The sequence below is a fragment of the Nicotiana attenuata genome, unplaced genomic scaffold (genome assembly GCF_001879085.1).
Source record: "Nicotiana attenuata strain UT unplaced genomic scaffold, NIATTr2, whole genome shotgun sequence".
In the NCBI taxonomy this organism is placed as follows: domain Eukaryota; kingdom Viridiplantae; phylum Streptophyta; class Magnoliopsida; order Solanales; family Solanaceae; genus Nicotiana; species Nicotiana attenuata.
Genome location: NW_017673371.1, coordinates 3,812 through 25,887, shown reverse-complemented (window position 1 = coordinate 25,887; position 22,076 = coordinate 3,812). Strand labels below are relative to the sequence as shown.

The 22,076-nt window shown below is 35.6% G+C and overlaps 2 protein-coding genes and 1 non-coding gene across 4 annotated transcripts; 1 reads left to right on the top strand and 2 right to left on the bottom strand.

Annotated features, from left to right (window-relative positions):
- Positions 1 to 2,104: 2,104 nt before the first annotated feature.
- Positions 2,105 to 4,198, bottom strand: LOC109216181 (putative glycosyltransferase 7). The gene has a single exon (XM_019380314.1). It carries the CDS (start codon positions 3,673 to 3,675, stop codon positions 2,305 to 2,307), a length of 1,371 nt encoding a protein of 456 aa, XP_019235859.1. The 5' UTR covers positions 3,676 to 4,198; the 3' UTR covers positions 2,105 to 2,304.
- Positions 4,199 to 13,691: 9,493 nt separating this feature from the next.
- TRNAT-AGU lies at positions 13,692 to 13,765 on the top strand. Its single transcript has one exon. It is a non-coding gene; the product is annotated as a tRNA-Thr (tRNA).
- A 3,436-nt stretch (positions 13,766 to 17,201) lies between these two features.
- On the bottom strand, positions 17,202 to 21,849 carry LOC109216180 (heptahelical transmembrane protein 4-like). 2 transcript variants are annotated; one of them, XM_019380313.1, is made up of 4 exons: positions 21,591 to 21,849; positions 21,222 to 21,463; positions 20,049 to 20,346; positions 17,202 to 18,163 (listed from the first exon to the last, which is right to left on the bottom strand). In XM_019380313.1, exons 2-4 carry the CDS (start codon positions 21,461 to 21,463, stop codon positions 17,510 to 17,512), a joined length of 1,194 nt encoding a protein of 397 aa, XP_019235858.1. In that variant the 5' UTR covers positions 21,591 to 21,849; the 3' UTR covers positions 17,202 to 17,509. The 2 variants fall into 2 exon arrangements, with proteins under 2 accessions (XP_019235858.1, XP_019235857.1); XM_019380312.1 differs by having other exon boundaries at positions 21,222 to 21,484; positions 21,591 to 21,848.
- Positions 21,850 to 22,076: the final 227 nt, after the last annotated feature.

Here is a 22,076-nt window from a genome sequence, read left to right as displayed (position 1 = left end):
GCCATTATCCTCATCTTTTCCCCACTTCAGGTATGCCTCTATGCTCGTTCGAGGATGAAAGCGTTTTCTTGAAATAGTTGGAAAACGTTTGCAGATGATCTAAAGTTAGGTTAAGTTGAACCCTTTCCCTATTTATAGGGATGGGTAGTGTTGAAATCGAAGAGGCAAAACCCCAAACAGGCGCGGGAAACCGAGCATCAGAACACCTTTTGTACTTCCTCGGGAACACGCGTAATGATGACGCCTGCATATGGTGACATCATCTCAGGGAAGGGATTGCGCGCCAATAGATCGACAAATTCAAACGATCGCCCCCCCACGTCGTCNCCCCCCCCCACGACGTCATCTCCAAACATGGTCAAAATTTTCCTAGTACAAGGATCATGGTTCCGTCCATCGGCGACGCACTTCGTTACGTCACCAACGAACGGAGGGCTATCTGTAGGGGGTCAAATTATGCCCACTATGGTAAGCAACGACCTCCGACCAAGCAATAGCCGAAGTAGAGGGGACGACCTAAGAATGTCAGAGCGAAAGTATGCCCTTGAGTCTCGTTGTCTCCTCGAAAGCACGTGACGTGTCCCAGTATTATTTTATTATTTTTTGAGGGGGTTCTCTTGTTATATAAAGGAGAATCCCAATGTTGGTGTAAAGGGGGATCTTTTCAATAAGAAGCTATCATTTCTTTCTATTTCTCTCTCTCTCAACAAGCTTTCTCTTACTCTCTTTCGAATATCCAAGTTGTTGAAACAATCACAAGCATAATATATATCTCTAGGTCTAATTATATTCGATTACGATTTACCTTTGATTCATTTCGATTGGTTTCACTTACAAAGTAACTAGTATCTTTTGAGTCAAACAACTTGCAAGTATGTACATTTACGTCTTTTGATCTTAACTTCTTAAGTATTTTTTTTTTTGGGCTATAGAATCATATTACTAAAAGTGAAATATATAAAATAAGTTTAAATTATTTCTAAATATAAAAAGTTGTCAATCTTTTTATAATATTCTAAAAAGAAAAAAAAATTGACATATGAAATGAAAGAGAGGGAGTAGTACTTACTACCAAACATATGTTGTACCATATCTGAACTATTAAATTAGTTTACTACTCTATTTCTTTTAGTTGCACTCTGAACTATGAAATTATAGCGATTGTTTCAGTTTGCAGGTTCCAAAGTATGTTTAGCTTGTGTCTAATCAAATAGGATATTTGTTTAATGAGTTGGGTAGACTTCAATTACATCTTCTCTTCTTTATTTATAGAAGTATTATTAGATATTAGACACTTGTTCGTTTGTCATTTTGTCACATGATAATTATATTGTGGAATAGTGAGTGGGGTTGTGATAATATAGAGGCCTTTTTGTTTCTCTGATACTGAACGCCTGAAAGAATCAAAATTGCCAGCAGTGACTATGCTAGTCTTTCTACCCAACGACACAGCCATGCCAGATCTCGGGAAAAGATTCGTTTTCCAGACATATCTTCTTCACTATCTTCATTAGAAAACGCTTTTGGTTCCCTCTCCATGTTGCTTTATCTAATAATAACATAAGACGAATACGTCTTTCAAGAAAAAGATGAATATGTTAATGAAGAAATGTTAATTCAGTGCATAAAGTATCTTGTATTTATCCAAGGTTCATGAAAAGGTCATATCCAAGACGGTATAATACCTAACCCGTGATTTATAGATCACACTGAGATTACGACTTATAGATCACAGTGAAATTACTTTACCATTGTTCCAAAAATGAATATGTAATGTAGAAGGTATCCACATCTCAAAATCATTACAATGTGTCAATTTCATTGGCAAGTACTACTATACTAAGCCCTTCAATCAAATGCCCCTTTTGGTCCATGTTACGAAACACAGTACTTCTGAGTAGAACATGCGATTTTGTGAGTTGTGACCATGTTCTTTTATCAATACAAGTTGCTTTCAAACCTTGCATTTTTTGTCCTCAAAACTTTGTCTACTCGAACATGTGCAAATACTTCTGTCTCAGAGATGTTTTCCCTTTTCCTTACATATATTGCAAGAGCTTACGAAATCACCATAAATTATAGTTGCATTTTCGTCCATTCAAAGTGAAATTAACAACACACTAATAGTGTAAATATCTTTAAGTTGTCACTATATAGGTCAACTCAATAATCACAACTACCTCTACACGACAACATTGCAAATTGCACCATAAAATAGGAAGCCATAACAGATAGAAAACGAAAAGACTATATAATACATATTTATATATAGAGCTTAAAATTACAAAGTAAGGAAGAAATCTATTAGGCAGGAAAGTCAAAAGGCACAGGAAAAACAGAGGAAGAATCAAGCAGATCTTTATGCATATAACCATACTTTCTGAGCACCTGATTATCAGCAAAATTCAATGCCTTCTGCATAGCATCAAAGCAAGTTTCACCAGAATACATCTGATTATGGTCCCCACTACAAGGCTGACACCCTGTGAAATGTGTGATGAAGGGCCTTCTCCAACTGTACCTCCCATACCCAGCATCCTTAAGGTGTTCCTCCCACACCTTACCATAACTCTCACTTACTTTTTCACCATGTCTCCTCCTTAAACTAGGTACTCCTTTCTCTATACCTAAATACTTGTCGGTGATATTATCTAATGTTCCCACAATTTCCACCCAATACCCTTCGAAATAATACTGACCTTCAACGTATATTTTATCTCCCCATTTTTCCTTTTCCTTCAACAATAAATAAGCTAGTCCCGATTGATCATCTGATTCTTGAAAAATCTTATCTTTAAACGTGGAACGTAAAATTTCACCCCATTTATCGTATTCCGGCGACTGTGGGCCCATCTTGGACCAAGCTTCCATTAAGTCCATAGACCATTGACAACTCCGAATCAAGAAAACTCCGGCATTGATACTTGTCCAGCTTTTCTGCTCGTAGATTAACTTCTCCCAACCATGCACTACGAAATTATGGGCTTTATACCGGTCCAATGGAAGCTTGAAGTCCATGTCGGTGAAAGCAGCATCTGAATCGACCCACCAGATCCACTCAGCTTCAGGATGAGCTAACATGGCTGCTTTAACCGCCGGCATTTTTGCCCAGAAAGACCACATCTTAGGTTGTAGTAAAATGTTGTTGTAGAAAATATCGTACCCGTGTATTCGGCAGTAGTCGACTTTGTTCTTGAAGAACCGCAACAACAAATGATCACCGATCGGGTTTTTGCACGGCGTCGACTGTGAACCGGAAACCATCAGAACCCGGTTTTCTACTCCGGGGACAAATGAAGGATGCAGCTTCAGCCATTGCTTTCGGTTTTCGTCCCAGTTTTTCACCGGCTTCTCAATAGTGTAGCTCACATCCGGATCGTCATAGAAAGTCGGGTCGGGCGGGTCGTACCGCAAATCAAAACCCGGTGAAGTAGGCTCTCCCGGAGTTTCCAAAGCAGACTTCTTAGCGGCGGAAGTACTGAAAAAACTGGGATCAGTATTTGGGCTAGTGCTCATAAACGACCAAAAGGCCCAGACCACTAGTAAAGCCACAATACTTCCACCGGCACAGAGAAACCCATCGGAGAATAAAGAAGAAACTTTGCTCTTACAGTTTTGCTTGGGCGCCATTGAGGAGTAAGATGTTTGGGTTTGGACCAACTGTGGAGTTACCATTTTATGAGAGAAAACATACGTTACCCAGCCAAGCTGGCTTTTCGTCTAGTAGCAGAAGAGTTGTCACTATCTAGTGGACATTGTACTAGGAGGAGTGTCCAGCCTTGGTCCAGTTCTAAAACTTAGAACAGCAATTTTGGCAGTGACTGAGAAAGTATACTAATTCGGGAAGATAGAAATGAGAAAAGGTGGAGTGACGATAGAAAGTTAGAAATGAAGATGGAAAGAAGTGTCGGTGAATTGTGTGACTAAAGACAGTGGCTGAAGGAAGTGTTCATCGAATAGCTCACTTAGCTTTCTTTTTTGTGCCTTTGACTAGGCGTTTGGCACAACAGATGATTAATCGGTTTGGTGCGGCTTTTAATGGAGGGTTTTTGCTTTCTAGTGCGTAACACAAAAGTACGCAGAGTTTGGGCCCCAAATGTTGGTTTTATGTGGTGTTTCTGTTGTTTATGGTGCTGAAGAGGCGAAGTGATAAAAGGGGTGGGACACGTGGAAAATGTACCGACAGTTTAGGCTTTTCCCTTTATTGATTTTCGAGTTTATTAAGTACTGTTTGGTATTAATACGTTTGGGTAATGGAAAGTTGCCGTTTATTCCGAGTAATTGTCGCCTTTTACCGCGAATCAGGTCTATTAAAATTTTATTACTTCCTCAAATTCCAACTTTAATTAATAACCTTTTTCCAACCGTAATGATGTTAATAGCCACATCAAAAACCATATTAGGGCCAGAAAGAAAAATCGTGTTAGGTTAGGACATTGGAATGGAGTTTTTTCGGCTTCTTTTACTTCTTTAGTTAACGGTTACTTTGTCTTTTTTTTCTTTTTTATGTTATTCACAAGAACGGTAACTTTGTCATTAAACCTAGGTGGTTGTTGCAAGCGGATAAAAGCCAACCCTATGTATGTAGAATATTTGGTTTACGAATTGATACGCTGGTTGTCGTATAATCGTCTTGCTAAATCCTATAGAGGAACGTGACAGAAATTAGGGGTGTTCGAAACCGAACCGAAACCGAACCGAATCGAAGCTTAATGACTTATTGGTAACGGCTTAACGGACGTTGAACGGATTAAATTTTTTTTATTGGCGGCTTATCGGTTTGGGGCGGATTATTCAATTTTCTTAACGGCTAATCCGTTAACCCGTTAAGAATTTCTTAACGGCTAATCCGTTAACCCGTTAAGAATATATATATATATATATATATATATATATATATATATAAAATTTATTTTTATTTATGTATATTAAATATTTAAAAAAACCTTGAATAAGTCATGTTCTTAATAATGCATATAAAATGGTAACGGGGAGAATATTAAATTTAAAACACCAGGTCAAACCATTATATGTTTATTTAACATTGCAAAGCTACAATCTACTACGTACTATGTTTCTGCTATCAGACATCTCGCTTTATAAAATTAAAGTCAACCATCATTTTGTAACTATTTTATCCAGATCGCGTGCTTATGCATGATTCGCCGTAGTGTATATGTAAATGATAACTTACAAGAATCTCGCATGCACCAAAAAATAATTAAGAAGATATATTAAAGCCGAATTAGGGGAGGTACTACATTCTATTACAAGGCTGAAGTGGTGGTTGGTCACTTTTCCCTCTTGCTCCCAAGCAATTAGGACGACAGGGAGCAGGAGATGAATGGGCGTTAGCATTTGGTAGGGGGAGAGACAAATGATAATTAGTACTTATTTTTAGCTTTATATATCTAGAATCATTGATAATTTTGCTAGGCCGATAAACTGCTCGATAACCGCCCGATAAGAGCTAAACCGATACCAATCCGCCCGATACCTTATCGGGTGGCTAGCAGATTAATACATTTAAAAGCCGATAACCGATAAGCCAAATCGTTAAGAATAAATAACCGCCCAATCCGCCCGATAAGCAACCCTAGCAGAAACTAGTACTAATATTTTCCTATTAGTTTAACCCCTAAAACTAACCCCTATCCGTAAACCAAAGGATTCTACCGCCTAACTAGTTTTAATTGTTAATTAAACAACCGATGACACATTGAGGGTTAACATGAGTGACGAGGTTGGGTAAATTAGGTAAAGCCAAGTACGGTGCTAATACGGGCTAAGGATTGAGGGGAAATTAAGGATAATGGTGTGAGAATCTTACATAAATGTTCCAAATAATTTCCAACTTATCAACCTCTAGCCATTAATCGTAGACTTGCTAAAACTAGTCAAACACAGATAAAAATTGAAAATCCAAATAAATAAGGTTATTTCTCTCCAAGAATCACACGCAAAGATCTCCTTCCATATTTTTAATCGTGATTAGCAACATTAGATGTAAAGAAAAATTCATCGATGAGGTAGCAAATAAGGTGAAGAAATACAGCTATATACATATATATATATATATATATATATATATATATATATATATTAAAAGCACGAAGGCCCTTAGCGAAACGTCGTTCGTCTTTTTTACCCTTTAAAAACAGCTTTCACAATAGACTAAATTGTAATTTTAGTTACTGATGATAGGCTATAATTGCATATTTTAGTCGCTTATTACACTCGAATTTACTGCACTTTAATTGAGTTTGCGCTTTAATCGCTAGTGTTTTGCACTAATTGTGTGTTTTATGCCTTGTAGGTGTGATTCCGAGCTATATAGATGTTATGGAATGAATTTAAGTGATTTGAAGCTTTGAAGTCTGAGTAAAAGCTCAAGGAATTAAGTCGGGATCGTGTTCGGGGGTCAAATTTGATAATTAAGTACGAATGAAGACTTGAGGAGGCATATTGCGCACTGTCTAGTAAAATAGACATAACTTTTTGCTCAGAACTCCATTTGGGCTCCACAATATATGGTTGGAAAGCTAACTCAAAGGGCTACAACTTTCATGTTTTACGTTTTTCCAAATTCCAAACGGAACAGGGTGAAAAATCGCGGTTTTGCCGCGACCGCGGCAGAACCGCGGTGGAAGGCATTTTCTGAAGAATGAAGAATCCGCGAGGGCGTTTGGCCGCGGTTCCACCGCGATCGCGGTGAAACCGCGGTGGGAAGCGTAAATTTCAGGGGCTAAAGTGTAAAACATGGGATTTTAAGTCCTAAACCCTATATAAAACAAAGGAGGCCGGCCTAGAACAAGGGGAGGACATATTTTGGCACAAATTAGACCTAAGGAGGCGGAGAGACACTACTTTAGGGTTAGACAACACCCTTGGAGGCAAGAACACATTGGGAGCAAGGCGGGGAATTCTTCTACGAGTTTTTTTCCTTCCTCTTCCTATTTTTAATTGTTGGTTATGACTTTTAGTATTGTAGTTTTACATACTATTATGAATAGCTAATTTGTTATCTAGAGTTTTGATAGAACCTTTTGTAGGATAAATTCTTGTTATGTTTTTATATAATTGAGCCATAGCTTTTCTCTATTTGTTCAACTACGTTTATATTGTGGTTGGTTGAAGAGCTCTCAATTAGCTGTGCCTATATAGTATGCATAACTCGGGAGAGAGTGCATATTTAGGTAATTGTTGAACAACACCACTCCCAGAGTATATGAGGGATCAATAACCGAGGGTTTAAAGGTGGGATTAGGGATAACGAAGCCTTGGATGCGATCTGAAGTGAGCTGTATTAAAAGCCCGCTAGCGTAGCTCGGGAGAGTGCGTCTAGTAAATTGTCGTAATTACTCGGGAGAGATTTACGGTAATAAGAGTGCTCATGATCGGTAGAGAATACTTAGGCAAAATTATAGAAGACATAGCGGGAAGGATTCCGACAATTGGGGAAATCATAACTCTAGACCTCCTTAATTTTTTCTCTAACCCTCAGTATCCTTAGTTGTTAATTTACTATTTTAATTTGTTAGTTAAGTAGTTAAACACAAGAATCTTAATATCTATAGGTTAGGAATTGTTCAAGCTTGTCTTCTTGGTGATAGTGAACAGCTGTAGCTAAACCTTAGTTCTCTGTGGGATTCGACTCCGGACTTGTAAACCGGATTATATTTGCAGCGACCGCTTAGTCCTTTTTATAAGGCATAGTTGGGCGTGATCAGTTACTCTCCTAATATTTAAGCCTTTGAATTCAATTAAAAAAATTTATATTAAATCTATCCTTACTAAACTAGGTAAGAAGTTCTAATACTTAGGAATTAGTATCAATTAATATTTTACCTTATATAAATGGTACTAATTAAAACTGCATACTTGGTGTAATACTTATAAACGTAGACTTGATCGAGATTATATGTTCCTTCATTTGATTTCTAATTAAACTTAAATATGAGGACATCAACACACATATTCAATTAACATTATTTAACACAAGAACGTCTAAACAAAAACTATTTCTTTCTTTTATAATAAATATGCATTAAAAATTCTTATCTTAATCATACAAATAATTAACCCATATTTAATTAAGTACCTAAAATAATTATTTGATAGTATATTTAAGGCCAAATACATAGACAGCCCATTAAACTTGGCCCAATTTTTCATTTTGGCGCTTTAACTCAGCTTTGTTCTATTTTGGCCCTCCAACCCCATTTTTTTTGTTCCACTTTGACACAAAAGCTAACTAGATTCCATGTGTGATTTGCCTCACCCTTGTAGGCGCCTGAGAGCCATTTTTTAAGCCAAATTTCATACTCCCAACGTAGAGGCGGATCCAGAATTTAAATCCTATGGATTCAATTTTAATGTTTTTAACATTGAACCCATTATATTTTTAAAGTTATGGGTTTATATCTATTTTTTTATAATTTTAATGAATTTTTACATACAAATTTTTACTCCGCGTCGAAAGTTATGGGTTCAGTTAAACCCGTAGTTATTACTGAAAATATATATAAAAAAATATTTTTTCCACGGGAGGGGGGCAGAAAAAATGAAAAAAATAATAATTTGAAATTACAAAAAAAATGCGGGGGGTGGGGGGCAATGGGGTGGGAGGGGGGTAGCAGCTGGGTATTTGAATGCGCTGCATTTTTACCTGGGAGAAAAATTTTTGTGTTAAAGTGGAATAAAAGAAATGGGGTTGGAGGACCAAAATGGAACAAGGCTGAGTTAAAGTGCCAACATGAAAAATTGGGCCAAGTTTAATGGTCTATCTATGTATTTGGCCTATATTTAATCATACTAAACCGTACAAGCCTAAATCTATATTATAAAAACACGAAATCTCTAAAAAAAATGTTAATTGACATTTTACCTATGAAAATAAATTTTATATTGAATAAATATAGTTTAATATTTTATTAATATTTAGGACTTTAAATTAATTAAAATTTTACTTATTAAATCTTTTCTTATTTGAATTATATATATGTACATACACAATTAATGGATTCAATAACTTTTCACTATAATTTGTTCGCCCTATTAAATTTCATGTTTAGTAATGCTTTTTTGCCCACATATTTTGACAAAGTTATGTAACTCATAAATTCTTTTTTCTTCTTATCTTATCAATTAGAACCTCACTTTTTGGGTAACATTAAAACCTTTGAAGGAATAAAGACATAAGATTCAATTTTTTAATTTATCTTATTTGAATATCTTTAAAGAATCATAATAAAAGTACAACTAATTAATTAATCATGTCTTTTTCTTCTTGAATGAACTTGAGAATAACTTATGAAAAATACTTTTAGAAAACTTTTTAAGTCTTCAAGGGTTATGTGCTTTATTAAAACTAAGAAGGAAGCACAATAACTTGTGAAATTCAACTGATAAAATTATAAAATTAGAAAAAAATTTAAGGTGGATATATTGAATAATGATTGAGGACTTCTATGAATAAAGTTTTTTTGAATAAAGTTTTTTTGAATAAAGTTTTTTCCTTTGTTGAGTTAGTTATATAGGATAAATATTCATCAATTTCATAAGCTTACATTTTATTTTATAATTTAAAATTATATATAATTTTCTTACGAAAAAATTGTTTATTAAGATAAGAAACACGCGCAACGCGCGTGTCCTAAGACTAGTGTGTGTGTGTATATATATATATATATATATAGGGGCATTGTGCTGGGGTAGTTGGAGTACTCGGAGCGGCAGCGAGATTTTTTGTATTGTAGACACATACGAGTGGGGGAGGTTGTAGGGGCTATGCGCAGGATGAGTAGGGGTAAAGCGACTAGGCCGGACGAGATCTCGGTGAAATTCTGGAAGAGCGTGGGTAAGGAGGGCTTGGAATGGCTTGGTAGGCTGTTTAACGTCATTTTTAGGATGAAGAAGATGCCCGAAGAGTGGAGGCGGAGTACGATGATCCCGTTGTACAAGAACAAGGGGGGTGTCCAAAAATACAACAACTATAGGGGTATCAAGTTGTTAAGCCATACGATGAAAGTGTGGGAGAGGGTGATTGAAGGGAGGTTGAGAGGTATGTGTCCATTTCCGAGAACCAGTTTGGTTTCATGCCGGGACGGTCGACAACTGAGGCCATTCATATTATGAGGAGATTGGTAGAGCAGTATAAGGCAGTGAAGAAGGATTTGCATATGGTGTTCATTGACCTGGAGAAAGCCTATGAGAAAGTCCCGAGAGAGGTTCTATGGAGATGTTTGGAGGCTAGAGAAGTGTCTGTAGCATATATTAGAGTGATTCAGGACATGTATGATGGGGGCTAAGATACGGGTTAGGACAACAGGAGGAGACTCTAACTACTTTCCGATTGAGATGGGGTTGCATCAGGGATCAACACTTAGCCCGTTTTTGTTTTCCCTGGTGATGGATTCTTTGACGCGTCACATTCAAGGGGAGGTGCCTTGGTGCTTGTTATTTGCGGATGACATAGTCCTGATTGATGAGACTCAAGGTGGCATTAACGAGAGGCTGGAGGTCTGGAGACATACTCTAGAGTTTAAGGGTTTCAAGTTGAGCAAGACCAAGACAGAATACTTGGAGTGCAAGTTCAGTGGCGTTACCAGGAGGCGGACGGGGATGTGAGACTCGATACGCAAGTCATTCCCAGGAGAGAGAATTTCAAGTATCTAGGATCCATAATTCAGAAAAATGGGGAGATAGATGAGGATGTCACACAACGTATCGGAGCAGGGTGGATGAAGTGGATGCTCGCTTCCGGTGTCTTGTGTGATAAAAATGTGTCGTTGAGACTTAAGGGTAAGTTCTACAAGGTAGTGGTTAGACCGACTATGTTGTATGGGCAGAGTATTGGCTAGTAAAAAATTCTCATGTCCAGCTGATGAAAGTAGCAGAAATAACGATATTGAGATGGATATGTGGGCATACTAGGTTGGGTAGAATTAGGAATGAAGTTATTCGGGATAAGGTAGGAGTGGCCCCTGTGGAGGCAAAGATGCGTGAGGCAAGGTTGAGATGGTTCGGGCATGTTAAGAGGAGAAGCATAGATGCCCCGATCAGGAGATGTGAGATGTTGGCCATGGGAGGTGGGAGGAGGGGTAGAGGTAGGCCAAAGAAGTCTTGGGGAGAGGTGACCAAGCGGGACATGGAGCAGCTTGAGCTGACCGAGGACATGGCCCTAGATAGAAAGGTGTGGAGGTTGAAAATTAGGGTAGAAGGTTAGTAGGTAGCCGTGCGTTTCCTTTGGTCTTCTCTAGTTCAATAGTATTAGTGCTAGTATGGTACCCTTTTTTTCCTTAGTTTGCTATATTCACATGTCTTGTTCCGTTATTACTTGCCATCGGTAATTCCGTAGTTTGCTAGTAGTACTTCGTTCATATTATCGTGTGCTGCCATGGATTTATTTCTCTAAATATACTATCTTGCTATTACTTGTTATCGGTACCCCTTTCATATTACTTGCTATCTTCAATTTAGTTTTCTAATTATTTGTCTTGCTATTACTTGATATCAGGGCTTCCTCTCCTTCTTTAGCCGAGGGTCTATCGGAAACAGCCTCCCTACCCTTTCAGGGTAGGGTTAAGGCTGCGTACATCCTACCCTCCCCAGATCTTTGTAGTATTATACTGGGTTGTTGTTGTTGTTGTATATACAAGATTTCCAAAATCTAAGCAATAAAGGATCGTTTTTAATGGGTATAGTTAAAATTCATTGAAAACATATAGATGAGTCAATTTACAAAACTTGAGGAAGATTGGATGTGATTTGGACTGGTTTGGTATCAAAATTCGTAGTTAAAATCGAGTTCAAAAATTTCTTCTGCGACACATGTATCGCGCATGTATCTCACATACAGGTATACATGAATATACATGTGATACACATTTGATACAAAAATGATACATTTATGATACACAGTATGATACACATATTTTTTTTCATGTTCATCTTCTACTTCGAATTTTCAATTCAAACCACCTCAAAATTCCACCAAATCATCCCAAAAATGGGATTCAAGCTCCTTATGATGTATCCAATCTATTCTAATAACACTCACTCAAAAGAAAGCAAAATTTTGACCTTTTTTGGCTACAAATAGTTAATTGGCTAATATTGGTAATAATTGGCTAATATTAATAATATTTAATGAATTGATTAATTTTTGCAATGAAATACTTATAAATGGACATAGTTAATAGTTTCCTTATTACTACTGTTCTATGAACTTCTATATAAATTGTATCACCTTGAGCATAAAATAATACCACTACTAACCGTAGACCTTTGTTTCGATATCATAGGAAATTCAAGTCATACGCCTTTATTTCCAATTTTCTTTAAAGTTCCCATGTGACTTCTTAAATTGTGTCAGATTTGCTAGATACTTTTCATCTTCCTTTTTTTTTTTTGATATTTTGTTGAATGTTTGTTCATACTAGCTAACACTCCGTTTGGATCATTATTTCCCATCGTTTTATAATGTATTGTATTGTATTGTATCCTATTGTATCGTATCATTTTATGAATACAATGTTTGGATAGATTGTATTGTTTGTTACTGTTAAATAATATTTTGTTGTTTGGTTTGACTGTATCGTACTGTACTGTAATTGATAAGTTTACTAAAATACCCTCAATTATTTAACTATTAAATTTATCAAAATTATGCATAAAAAGAATTTAAAACACAAGAAGGCAACACACCTTAAGAAAGCAGAACAAAGGAGCGAGACAGAAGAAGGCAAAACAAAGGAGCACATCTAGTTTGAATTGAGTTAAAAACAAATTAGGAGAAAAAATAAAATAGGAGGCGGCAAAACACCTTTAACGTTGGCGGCAAAAGTTTTGGAAAAAAATAAAGTAGGTTATAGATTGGAGATTTGGAGTTAAAATAGAAAAAAAAGGTAAAGGATAAAATAGAATTGTGGAGTAATAAGTTAGGACATAATTGAAAAGAAAAATAGGAAACAATCCCACCACACCAAATCGGTTGTTTAAAAAAAGGGGACTTTTTCATTGTTTCGGAACAATGAATTTAACAATACAATACAACCAATTTTAATAAAACAATCAAAACAAACATTGTTTTGGAATAACAATACAATACGATACAATGGGGAACAACCATCCAAACAAGCTGTAAGTGTTAATTTCGAGTATTCTGTGAACTTAATTAATATTCACAGAATTGAACGAGCAGTTTAGCAATTCCGGAGGTATATAGCTAGAAATATAACTGATGTAACAGTATCTCGTATTCACTACAAACATAAATACACTTCTTTTTCATGGAAATGGTTTGGACTATGGTAAATACACCTTTTGTTGCTTCAACAATTATGTTGAGAATAGATAGGCAAAAACCTAAATAAATTTGCTTTTTTAACAGGAAAAAAATTACATCTTACACAATGACGTATGTAAAATTAACTTTTTGTTTGCTTAAATTAGGCCGTAGGCACTTAATTAGCGATATCACGTGTTTTGTTTCGTTGTCAAAGTTGGTTTTCCATAGTATGTAATTAACTAGGTAACAGTTCGGATTAAAAAGTGCAGCAGGTTGAGCGGATCTTGATTTAATTTTGGGTGGAGTTGGTTCATCACGTGATAATATGTTAGATTAGAGCAGTACTGCACTGTGCGACAGAAATATTCTTTACTTTATACAGTTGCCTCACTGCCAACAAGCTCTCGTAGCTCAGTTGGTTAGAGCACCCGTTTAGTAAGCGGGAGGTCTTGAGTTCGACTCTCAACGAGAGCAATTCATATTTTTCATGCTCAGTGTAACTTTTTAGGTACAAACAAAAGAGGTTCCCTCAATCTACACCAACTGTAGGCTGTAGAACATATGACTATTTCCCTGATGACTGGCCGCTTCGGAATTCCTTTTATTATTTTTGGGAAAACTACTCTATATACCTACATAATCAAAAGTAATTATCCGTAATTACCCATTTTAAAAGTAATTACATCAAATACCTATTCTATTACAACTAATTACCCGCCCATTCAATTCTCGCTTGCGATGGAATATCTAATTTAAAGCAACAAACGTGTGAATCCTAAAAAGAAGCCAAAGAATAGTTAGCTTTTTTCAATAGTGGGCAGTGTTGTTAGTATTGTACCTTTTTCTGCTATCATCACCTTTTTTTTTAATTTGTGCTCCATAATTTATTTTATCTTCTAAAAGTAAAACAAAAAATAATATATACTATATAACTAAAATTTGAATTTTCATGTGTGTTGAAGTGTTTGCTGTTGGAATTTATTGGGTATTGTTCTTTGATTATGATATTAATGCTAATTTTCAAATATTTTATTGTACAAAAATTCAAATCCACCATTGAAGGAGCTTGAAGCTTGAAACTCATAACTTGGTTTGTTTGAGTTTTTAATTGTTTTGATCCGGTCCTATATGGGTTTGTTTGGAAAGTTGATTGGAGGTTGTAGTTAAAGTTTTAGTCAATTTGGTGGAGATTTTGTAGTAGATTTTAGAAGTTTGGGTTGAAATATCGTTGAACAAGAGAAGAAGACGAATTTGTATTGTATACTCAAATAGTATACAAATATACCATTTTGGTATACAATTCATTCAAACTATATACCCTATTAGTATAGCTATATACTATATTGGTATCATATGCTAGTTGAATCATTTTTTGGTTGTATTAGCAGCATTTATTAGTACAATATTTGATTTTCTTTTAATAATAGTAATATAGTACAATATGTTGAAATACTTTATTATATTAATATGTGGTACACTATTTTTTTATTTTTCTCTTTATGCATGTGTGTTATGTAATAGTAGTATAGTCATATAGTTGCCGGAAATTAACCAGTAAAACTGTATACCATGTTGGTATAGTTATATACCATATTGGTATCCTATGGTAGTTTGAACATTTGGTTGTCTTGGCTGCATTTTTAAGTGAATTCTATTCTGAAATTATTTATATGAACGTGATTTGCAGTGCTGGAATTTTTTTATGCTGATGAATATAGATTATGTACTAGTTTTTATAATTATAGGCAATTGTTGGAACAACCCATACAACTATATACCCTGTTCGTATATGGAATGAGCAAGTTGCTTTGCGAATATTTTGCAATGAGAGCATGTAATTTTCTCATATTTTTATTGTATCCTTTAATGTTTTGGTACAGTAGTATAGTCACAGATAGTTGTAGCAATATTCTAGAGCAATCATATACTCTGTTGGTATACATGTATACCATAGGGAGAATTACACAAAAATACAGTCCACCCATATACATTGCATTAGAATAACCCAGTTATAACTTTGCAAATCTGTAGCCCATTAACAATAGGCCAAAGTTCGAAAAATAAGCATTTTTTTCTTTTTTTTTTATTCTGCAGATCTTCAAGCACAAAAATTTTGTGATTTTTTATTCTTCTTCCCCAAGTTTGTATATATTCCTATTCCAACCACAAAAAATTCAAATTCATATATAATGCAACTTGAAAACCTTAAATTTTCTTCTTTTCCAAGTTCCAAATAGCATAAATAAAAAATAAAAATTAAAAAAATTATTGCATGTTCATGATTTGGCAAATAAATCAACAAAAAAAGTCGATTTGTACATAGATTAAACATATAAAATTTTAATTTAGATTTAACTGCACATGTGCATTACATGTATAATGATGTATAACTTTGTATAAACTTGTATATACAATACCTAATAATGTATATCAGAAAAATAAGACAAAAAAGAAAAAAAAAGAAAGTGTCAAACATCCATGGATGCCTATTATACACGTATAACGTATATACACACTTATACATTAAAAATATAGATAATTTATACAACATTGTACGCAGATATACACACTTATACATATTTATACAATATTGTATAAGTGTGTATAAACACTACCTATACAAATTTACACTAGAAAACACCTCCTGTCCATCACCACATTACAGATTTCGGTGGTTGCTGGTGTTGAATTTTTCCGGCGAGTTTTTGGCTTCAAATTTGGGCTTCACCAGTTGCAAAAGATGAAACAAAAACTAAGAGAAATAAGAAAACATGAGACGAGATTGCCGGAGATGCTCTTTTAGGCAAGATCTGATAGTTTTAGGCCAGATCTGATAGTTTTTAGACTGATATGCCAAATCTTATTGCGGTTCCTTAACCTCCTTTTGTCAATTAACTCAAAAATCGAAATCGAATTGACATAGAATGCGAGGATTAAAGAGCCATTGTGCACATCTGTATAGAGCACAAAAATTACTGAAATGTTACAGTATTTGTTTTTGTTTCTTCACTTGAGTGCTCAAAAGCAATTATCACGAGTGTATAGAAAAAAATCCTGTAATTTTTAGGAGAAGGAAGGAGAGGCGAGTGAAGAGACATTGAGATGCTGAGAAAGAAGAAAGAAGAAAAGAAAAAAACCCTAGAAGTATATCTTTAATAATGGGCTAAAGAATGAAAAGTTTCTTTCAAATTATATGCAACATGGGCCATATCGGGTAAAGACTTCAAACCTAGGCTATTTTTAGTTGGGCTGCTGGGCCAAGTGATTATATCCGTAATTCTTTCTATACCATATTGGTATCATATGGTACTAGAAGTCTTTTTTGCTACTTACATTTTTATTGCATTTTTCAATATTTTATTATCATTTCTATTCTAACTAGTATATATGGAGATTTAGTGGCCGTAGATTATGTTTTCTTGCTCCATCACTGGTTGGTGTTACTGTTAATGGTAGAGTATGTACTGATATTTGTAGGGAAAGAGATCAAGGTTTGCATGGCAATCACGTGAAATTAGAAAAGGAACAAGAAATAAAGAAAAAAAATAAAAATAAAAAAAGTAAAGAAGGAGTCAAATTTGAGTGTGAAATAAGTTATGGTAAAAATAACAATAATACGATTTAGGCAAAAATAAATTAATAAAAGAGAAAAAAGAAAAAAATAGGAAGAAAATGAGAAAAAAGAAAAGGAGAAAAGAAAGAAAAAAAGGAAAAAAAAAAAGAATCATAGAAATAAAAAAGAATTGGAGAATATAGAAAAAAAATCCCCACAAAAACTACTATGGGTAGGAAATGTAATTAGTTTATGGGTAGAAAAACAAATGGGTAGACAAAGGTAAATAGTTTTATTTTTTAGGGTAACTGTGCAAACCCCCTTTATTTTTATATATATGTTCCAAGCAAATCTAACTTTACTCCACGAAATCATTTCATTGTATAAGATACTTCAAGCTGGACTAGATCCTATTAACTTTCAGTGTGGTTGAAACTCTAAAATCTTAGATACAGATCTCACCGAAGATAATACGAAAGTACATATTGTGCCTGATAACATACTACAGGATAATTGACCGATAATCGCTGCTAAATGAGAACATTTATTACTGAAGATGGGCAAACAACAGAGGGACAACACATCTTCTCAACATTTACGTACATTTGAACTAGCCTAATGCATCATAAAGGATTCTCACTGATTTTTCCATTCTTGAATAGCTCTTAGCATCCTTGCAGGTCTCGCCACCGGAGATAAACCAACCCTGCATGGTAATGAGTATAAGCCCCTGCCACAACAAGTACATGAAATAGTTGGTGGCTGTGGCCAGCAATATCAAACTTCCCGGGCATCCATCTTTCTGGAACTCTCATGGCATATACCAGTGCTCCAATGCCATAAAATATGCCCATCAAAAGTTCATATCCAGTTGTGTGAAGCGCCTCGGGTTGGTGCCAAAATAAAACCAGCTTGTGCAGAATAGGTACAGCACCTGAAAAGCCCATTCCAAAGAATAGAGATGCTCGAATGGTTCGATATTCTGGGGTCTGGAACACAGGAAGGAGTGAACCCAAGATGGTGGCAATTCCCAGGAGGGTAATAAATCCCAGGTACAGGTTGCAAAAGAAGGGGTAACACATGAAGGAATAATAGACGGGAGGGTAAAATGAAGTAGATATCAGGGCAGCGATACCAGCATAGTCGAGCCTCAGCATGATGTATGATAAACGCTCTGAATGGCAAGAAAGTAAATGACATGTGCTGCTTGCTAACAAGCAAAACATGGCCCCACCAAGGAAGGCGTAGAATGGCCAGCGTGTTATTGGTCTCACCAGCAATGGTGCTATTATATTTGCCACATCTTCCTTTACACTCCGCTGCAAAAATTGAACAATAGTGAAATATCAATAAGTTAACTAGTAGACAGCTAGACCATCGAGTGCATATACCATTCACCAAGTGATTTCACTGATTGTTTCAAAATAAGGCTACTTCTGCCTACGATTAGAAGCAATCATAACTAGGGGATATTAGCTCTCTTGTATAGAAGTTTAATAGGTATTATCACTTGAAAGGACATAATGGACCAGAAGTTGGTTGTTAACTCCTGTTTTCTGATTTATCAAACTACCATTCTTTACTTAATTTTCCTTATGCAAGCACTTCTGAGGTTACTTGGCTGAATCTATCAGAAAATGAGAGGAATCCAAGTAACTGAAGGGACAACCTTTAGAAGGGAGCCTCAGAGTAGAAAATTGACATGCAATGGCATAGTGGAGAGATGCACATTTCACGAATAAATATTAATACTTAACCATGTTCTCATTTAGGATGAATTGACATAGCTTCCTGTAAAGAGTGGAGGTCGTGTCAAAAAGGCAAACTTTAGGAAAGTTTTTATTTATGCAATCCAGTAGAAGAAAAACTCAACCTTAACCGTACTACAAAAGATAATGCAAGGGAAGCACATAATACAAAGAGACTCCTCATTAGAGAATCTAGAGGAGTCCCAATATGGCAACCCAAGTGACCTTTTATCTTTTACCTGGGGACACCCCAATTACAGAACAAACATGAAGGTCTTTTCAAGGGGATCTTGTTTAGATGAACAGATTTCTTAGTCTCTAAGAAGGCTGAATAAGAACAAAGACCCAATATGAAGCTTTACTAAGATAAGAAGGATAATAGAAAAATCAGATAAATAGGGAGATTATTCAAATGGTTTAAAATAAGCAATTGTATAAATTTTGATAGGATGGCACATACATACCATGCAATGCATGAAGCAGCAGACTAGCCATCCAACAAAGAAAAAAAAATTAAAAAAATACCATAAGCACGGCCCAGAAAGAGTAAAGGAAATTTTTAAGCACTAACAGAACAAGGAGAACTTGGCAGATTAACTTTTCCAGGGGAGACGTATACAAGTTGTATTTTCATTAGGAAGAAGTTTATATTTAAGTATTAGCAATAACTCCAACTTTCTAACAGCTTCATGTCCTTTTTCTTTTCTTTTCTTTTTTATGATATGTAACAGGTCGACATCCTCGTTCCAGTCTCCAGAAATTTAAAGATACGACTCCCTACTTGTCTCAACTGTTTAATTATTGAGCAATAGAGCCCCGTCAGAACTCATTGGAAAATGTCTATATGCTGAGATTGGAAATCTTAAGGTTGAGGTAGCAATAGTGTTGAAAGAAAACCAAAGGCAAAAAGGCTGTCAGATGAATAACATCACATGGGAATATCCAATCAAATAATTCAGAAGGTTCTGATATAGGAGAAAAAAGAAGTCGGAGAAGAAGCCCTTTAGCAACGTGAATAGGAATTAATGCTGCAGCAGAAATCAATCAGCCTATGAACAAACTTAATTCGAAATGACAAATTTTGTGTACTAATAAGTGTTTAGCCACTCTCTTTGAATAGTCTTATAGAATACTCTCTTTAGCCAAGCAAGCAAGACAGATGGAATAAAAGAAATAAAAATTGGCTGCACCAGTGCCCAAAGAAGATATAAACGCCACTATAGATTTGAGAATTCCCGGCCAAACAAAGTCATCTTTAATGGCATTGATAACAGCTAGGACAGCACCAGTTAGCATCAATAAGATGAAATCAAAGTAAACAAGCAGTACAGTATAGACAGCTGGATAATTATGGTTATTTAATCTAAAATGAGAAGTCATTAGAAGCAATGGTGCTTTCATACACGTGCAGCTTAAGCAGACACTAACTAGTAGTTGAATGATGAGGCATTCTTACCAGTACGCAGACATCCGTATGGTTGCTGAGGGAAAAACGCTCAGGTAGACAGTTAGTCAGGAGATCAAGAATATGCCAACTAGAGGGGGATAGTAGCAAACCATCTCGAAGTCTGTGCAAATCAGGCATATGCGGCAAAGAAGGAAGACAAGTCAAAAGCTCTGATTGTAATTTGTGTAAATCAGCCTTCCTCAGCACATCAGGGAGATTGTGTAAGGAATGTAGATCTACAACCTTGGGAACTTGGATTGCAGTATAAATGGTCAGCGCAAGGAAGAGGAAGAACCCTATCAAATGCCTATAACAAGTAGGAAAATCAAGATTCTGGTCAGTAATCTATTATTTCTTAATTTTAAATTAGTATGTTGGGATACATGAAATAGAACTGAAGGCACATGCTACAACAGCAGTTTCCGCTTCAGTAGAGGTTTAGTAAGGAAATTCAAAAGGTAAATTAACCTGTCCGCCTTGTACCTAAACTCCATACAAGGCACAACCGTAGAATACATATGTTACTCTTCAAACATGAGTTGGGATCTCTGACAAATTTCACTAGTGCAAGAGTCTATTCTTGACTTTGTTAACAATCCCATAGATCAGTTTCGGAATTATTGCTAACTATTACTGCACACTTATTAAACCCTCTATAGATCTCTTCTAAGCCCAACTTCTGAACCAGAACGTAAATGACTAAGTAGCATTCTTATCCTTGGTTAGACAACAGTAGCACTCATGAAAAACTTTTATGTTTTTAGCACCAAATTACTATAAGTATAACAATCAATCCAATAACCCTTTCAAACAAAGAAAAATAGATGCTACTTCTCAGTCTGAAAAGATCCTCCTCATCTTAGGACAGCAGCTAAATGACTAATTGACCTCTTTTCAGCCAAGTTCAACGCACCTAAGATTACAGTGTGGCTTACTGCCCTCAACAATGAAGTTGAAAAATGTTGCGTCGAAATTCAATTCATAGCATATGGTCTTTTCAAATCTTTAGAGCCAAACATAAGGGATATATGCATAAAGATAAAAGATGAGTAGTTCTGGATACTATACAAGTCAATTAATGTAAAGCAAAAAAGTTTGAAATCAAACTTCAATTCTATAAAACATGAACTTGGGATAAGAGGGTTGTTAAAATATAAAAAGTGAAGAATTGGGAAATCTTACGTCCAAACATTGAGGGTCTCATTGTGAATAGTGAAAATGCTGAGTAAGGCCTGCTTCAAAGGCCATTCGGCCCGGTAATGGCCAAGAATGTATTCGTTGTCTTTCAAATAGGCAGGCAACGAATGGTACTCCACCAGCTGGTACTTCACCTTCTTCCATAATCTCTTCCCTTTCCCTTCCTTTGAACCACACAACTTTTGATCTTCACAACTTTTGGTCAATTTCTCTTTGTCCTTACCCATCTTCACAATTCAACTTGTTAGCTGACAACATATAAATAAACGCCAATTAAGCTGAATAAACCAACAGATCTAACCCTGTATTAAAAAAGAAAATGGGTATGTGGTGAGTAAGTTCTAATTAACATACCTACAAGAAAGAAATACTCCAGCAAGAACCAAGAGAACCTAAAAGGGATGATCACGCATTTCCTGATCCGGGAATTGACGGAGGAGATAAGCAATGGGAATAAAGAAGAGAAGGTACAGGAATGAAGGGATTTGAGGTGGAGTTTAATTTCACAAGGAACTTCGACGTGGTCGATGCAGACAGGAGTAATTAGAGAAAAGGAAAGATGGCGACTTTTTGCTTAGATGTCTTCAAATAGATGCTGAGGTGACTTTGTTTCTTTTGCGGTTTTGGCACGGTTGCTGCCAATTTCAGATTCTAGAATTCATAAAGTTTATTTGTCCTTAATAATGCATACAAAATACAAATGCATAGTGTATGTTGTTTATCGCCGTTAATTAATATGCATTCACATTTTGATTTATGTAATAAAATAATAAGGAAAAGAATAATATTGCAGAGAGAGAATTCTTATTGAATTTTGGGATGATTTACAATGGGATAAGA

Bases quoted from the DNA above. Each gene is read 5' to 3' on its own strand.
- LOC109216181 (XM_019380314.1), bottom strand. From the start codon at position 3,675: ATGGTAACTCCACAGTTGGTCCAAACCCAAACATCTTACTCCTCAATG.
- LOC109216180 (XM_019380313.1), bottom strand. From the start codon at position 21,463: ATGGGTAAGGACAAAGAGAAATTGACCAAAAGTTGTGAAGATCAAAAG. The intron at 20,347-21,221 runs GTAAGATTTCCC...TACTTGTTATAG, and splicing joins GAGACCCTCAATGTTTGGAC to GCATTTGATAGGGTTCTTCC. The intron at 18,164-20,048 runs GTAAGAATGCCT...CAATTTTTGCAG, and splicing joins ATACGGATGTCTGCGTACTG to CGGAGTGTAAAGGAAGATGT.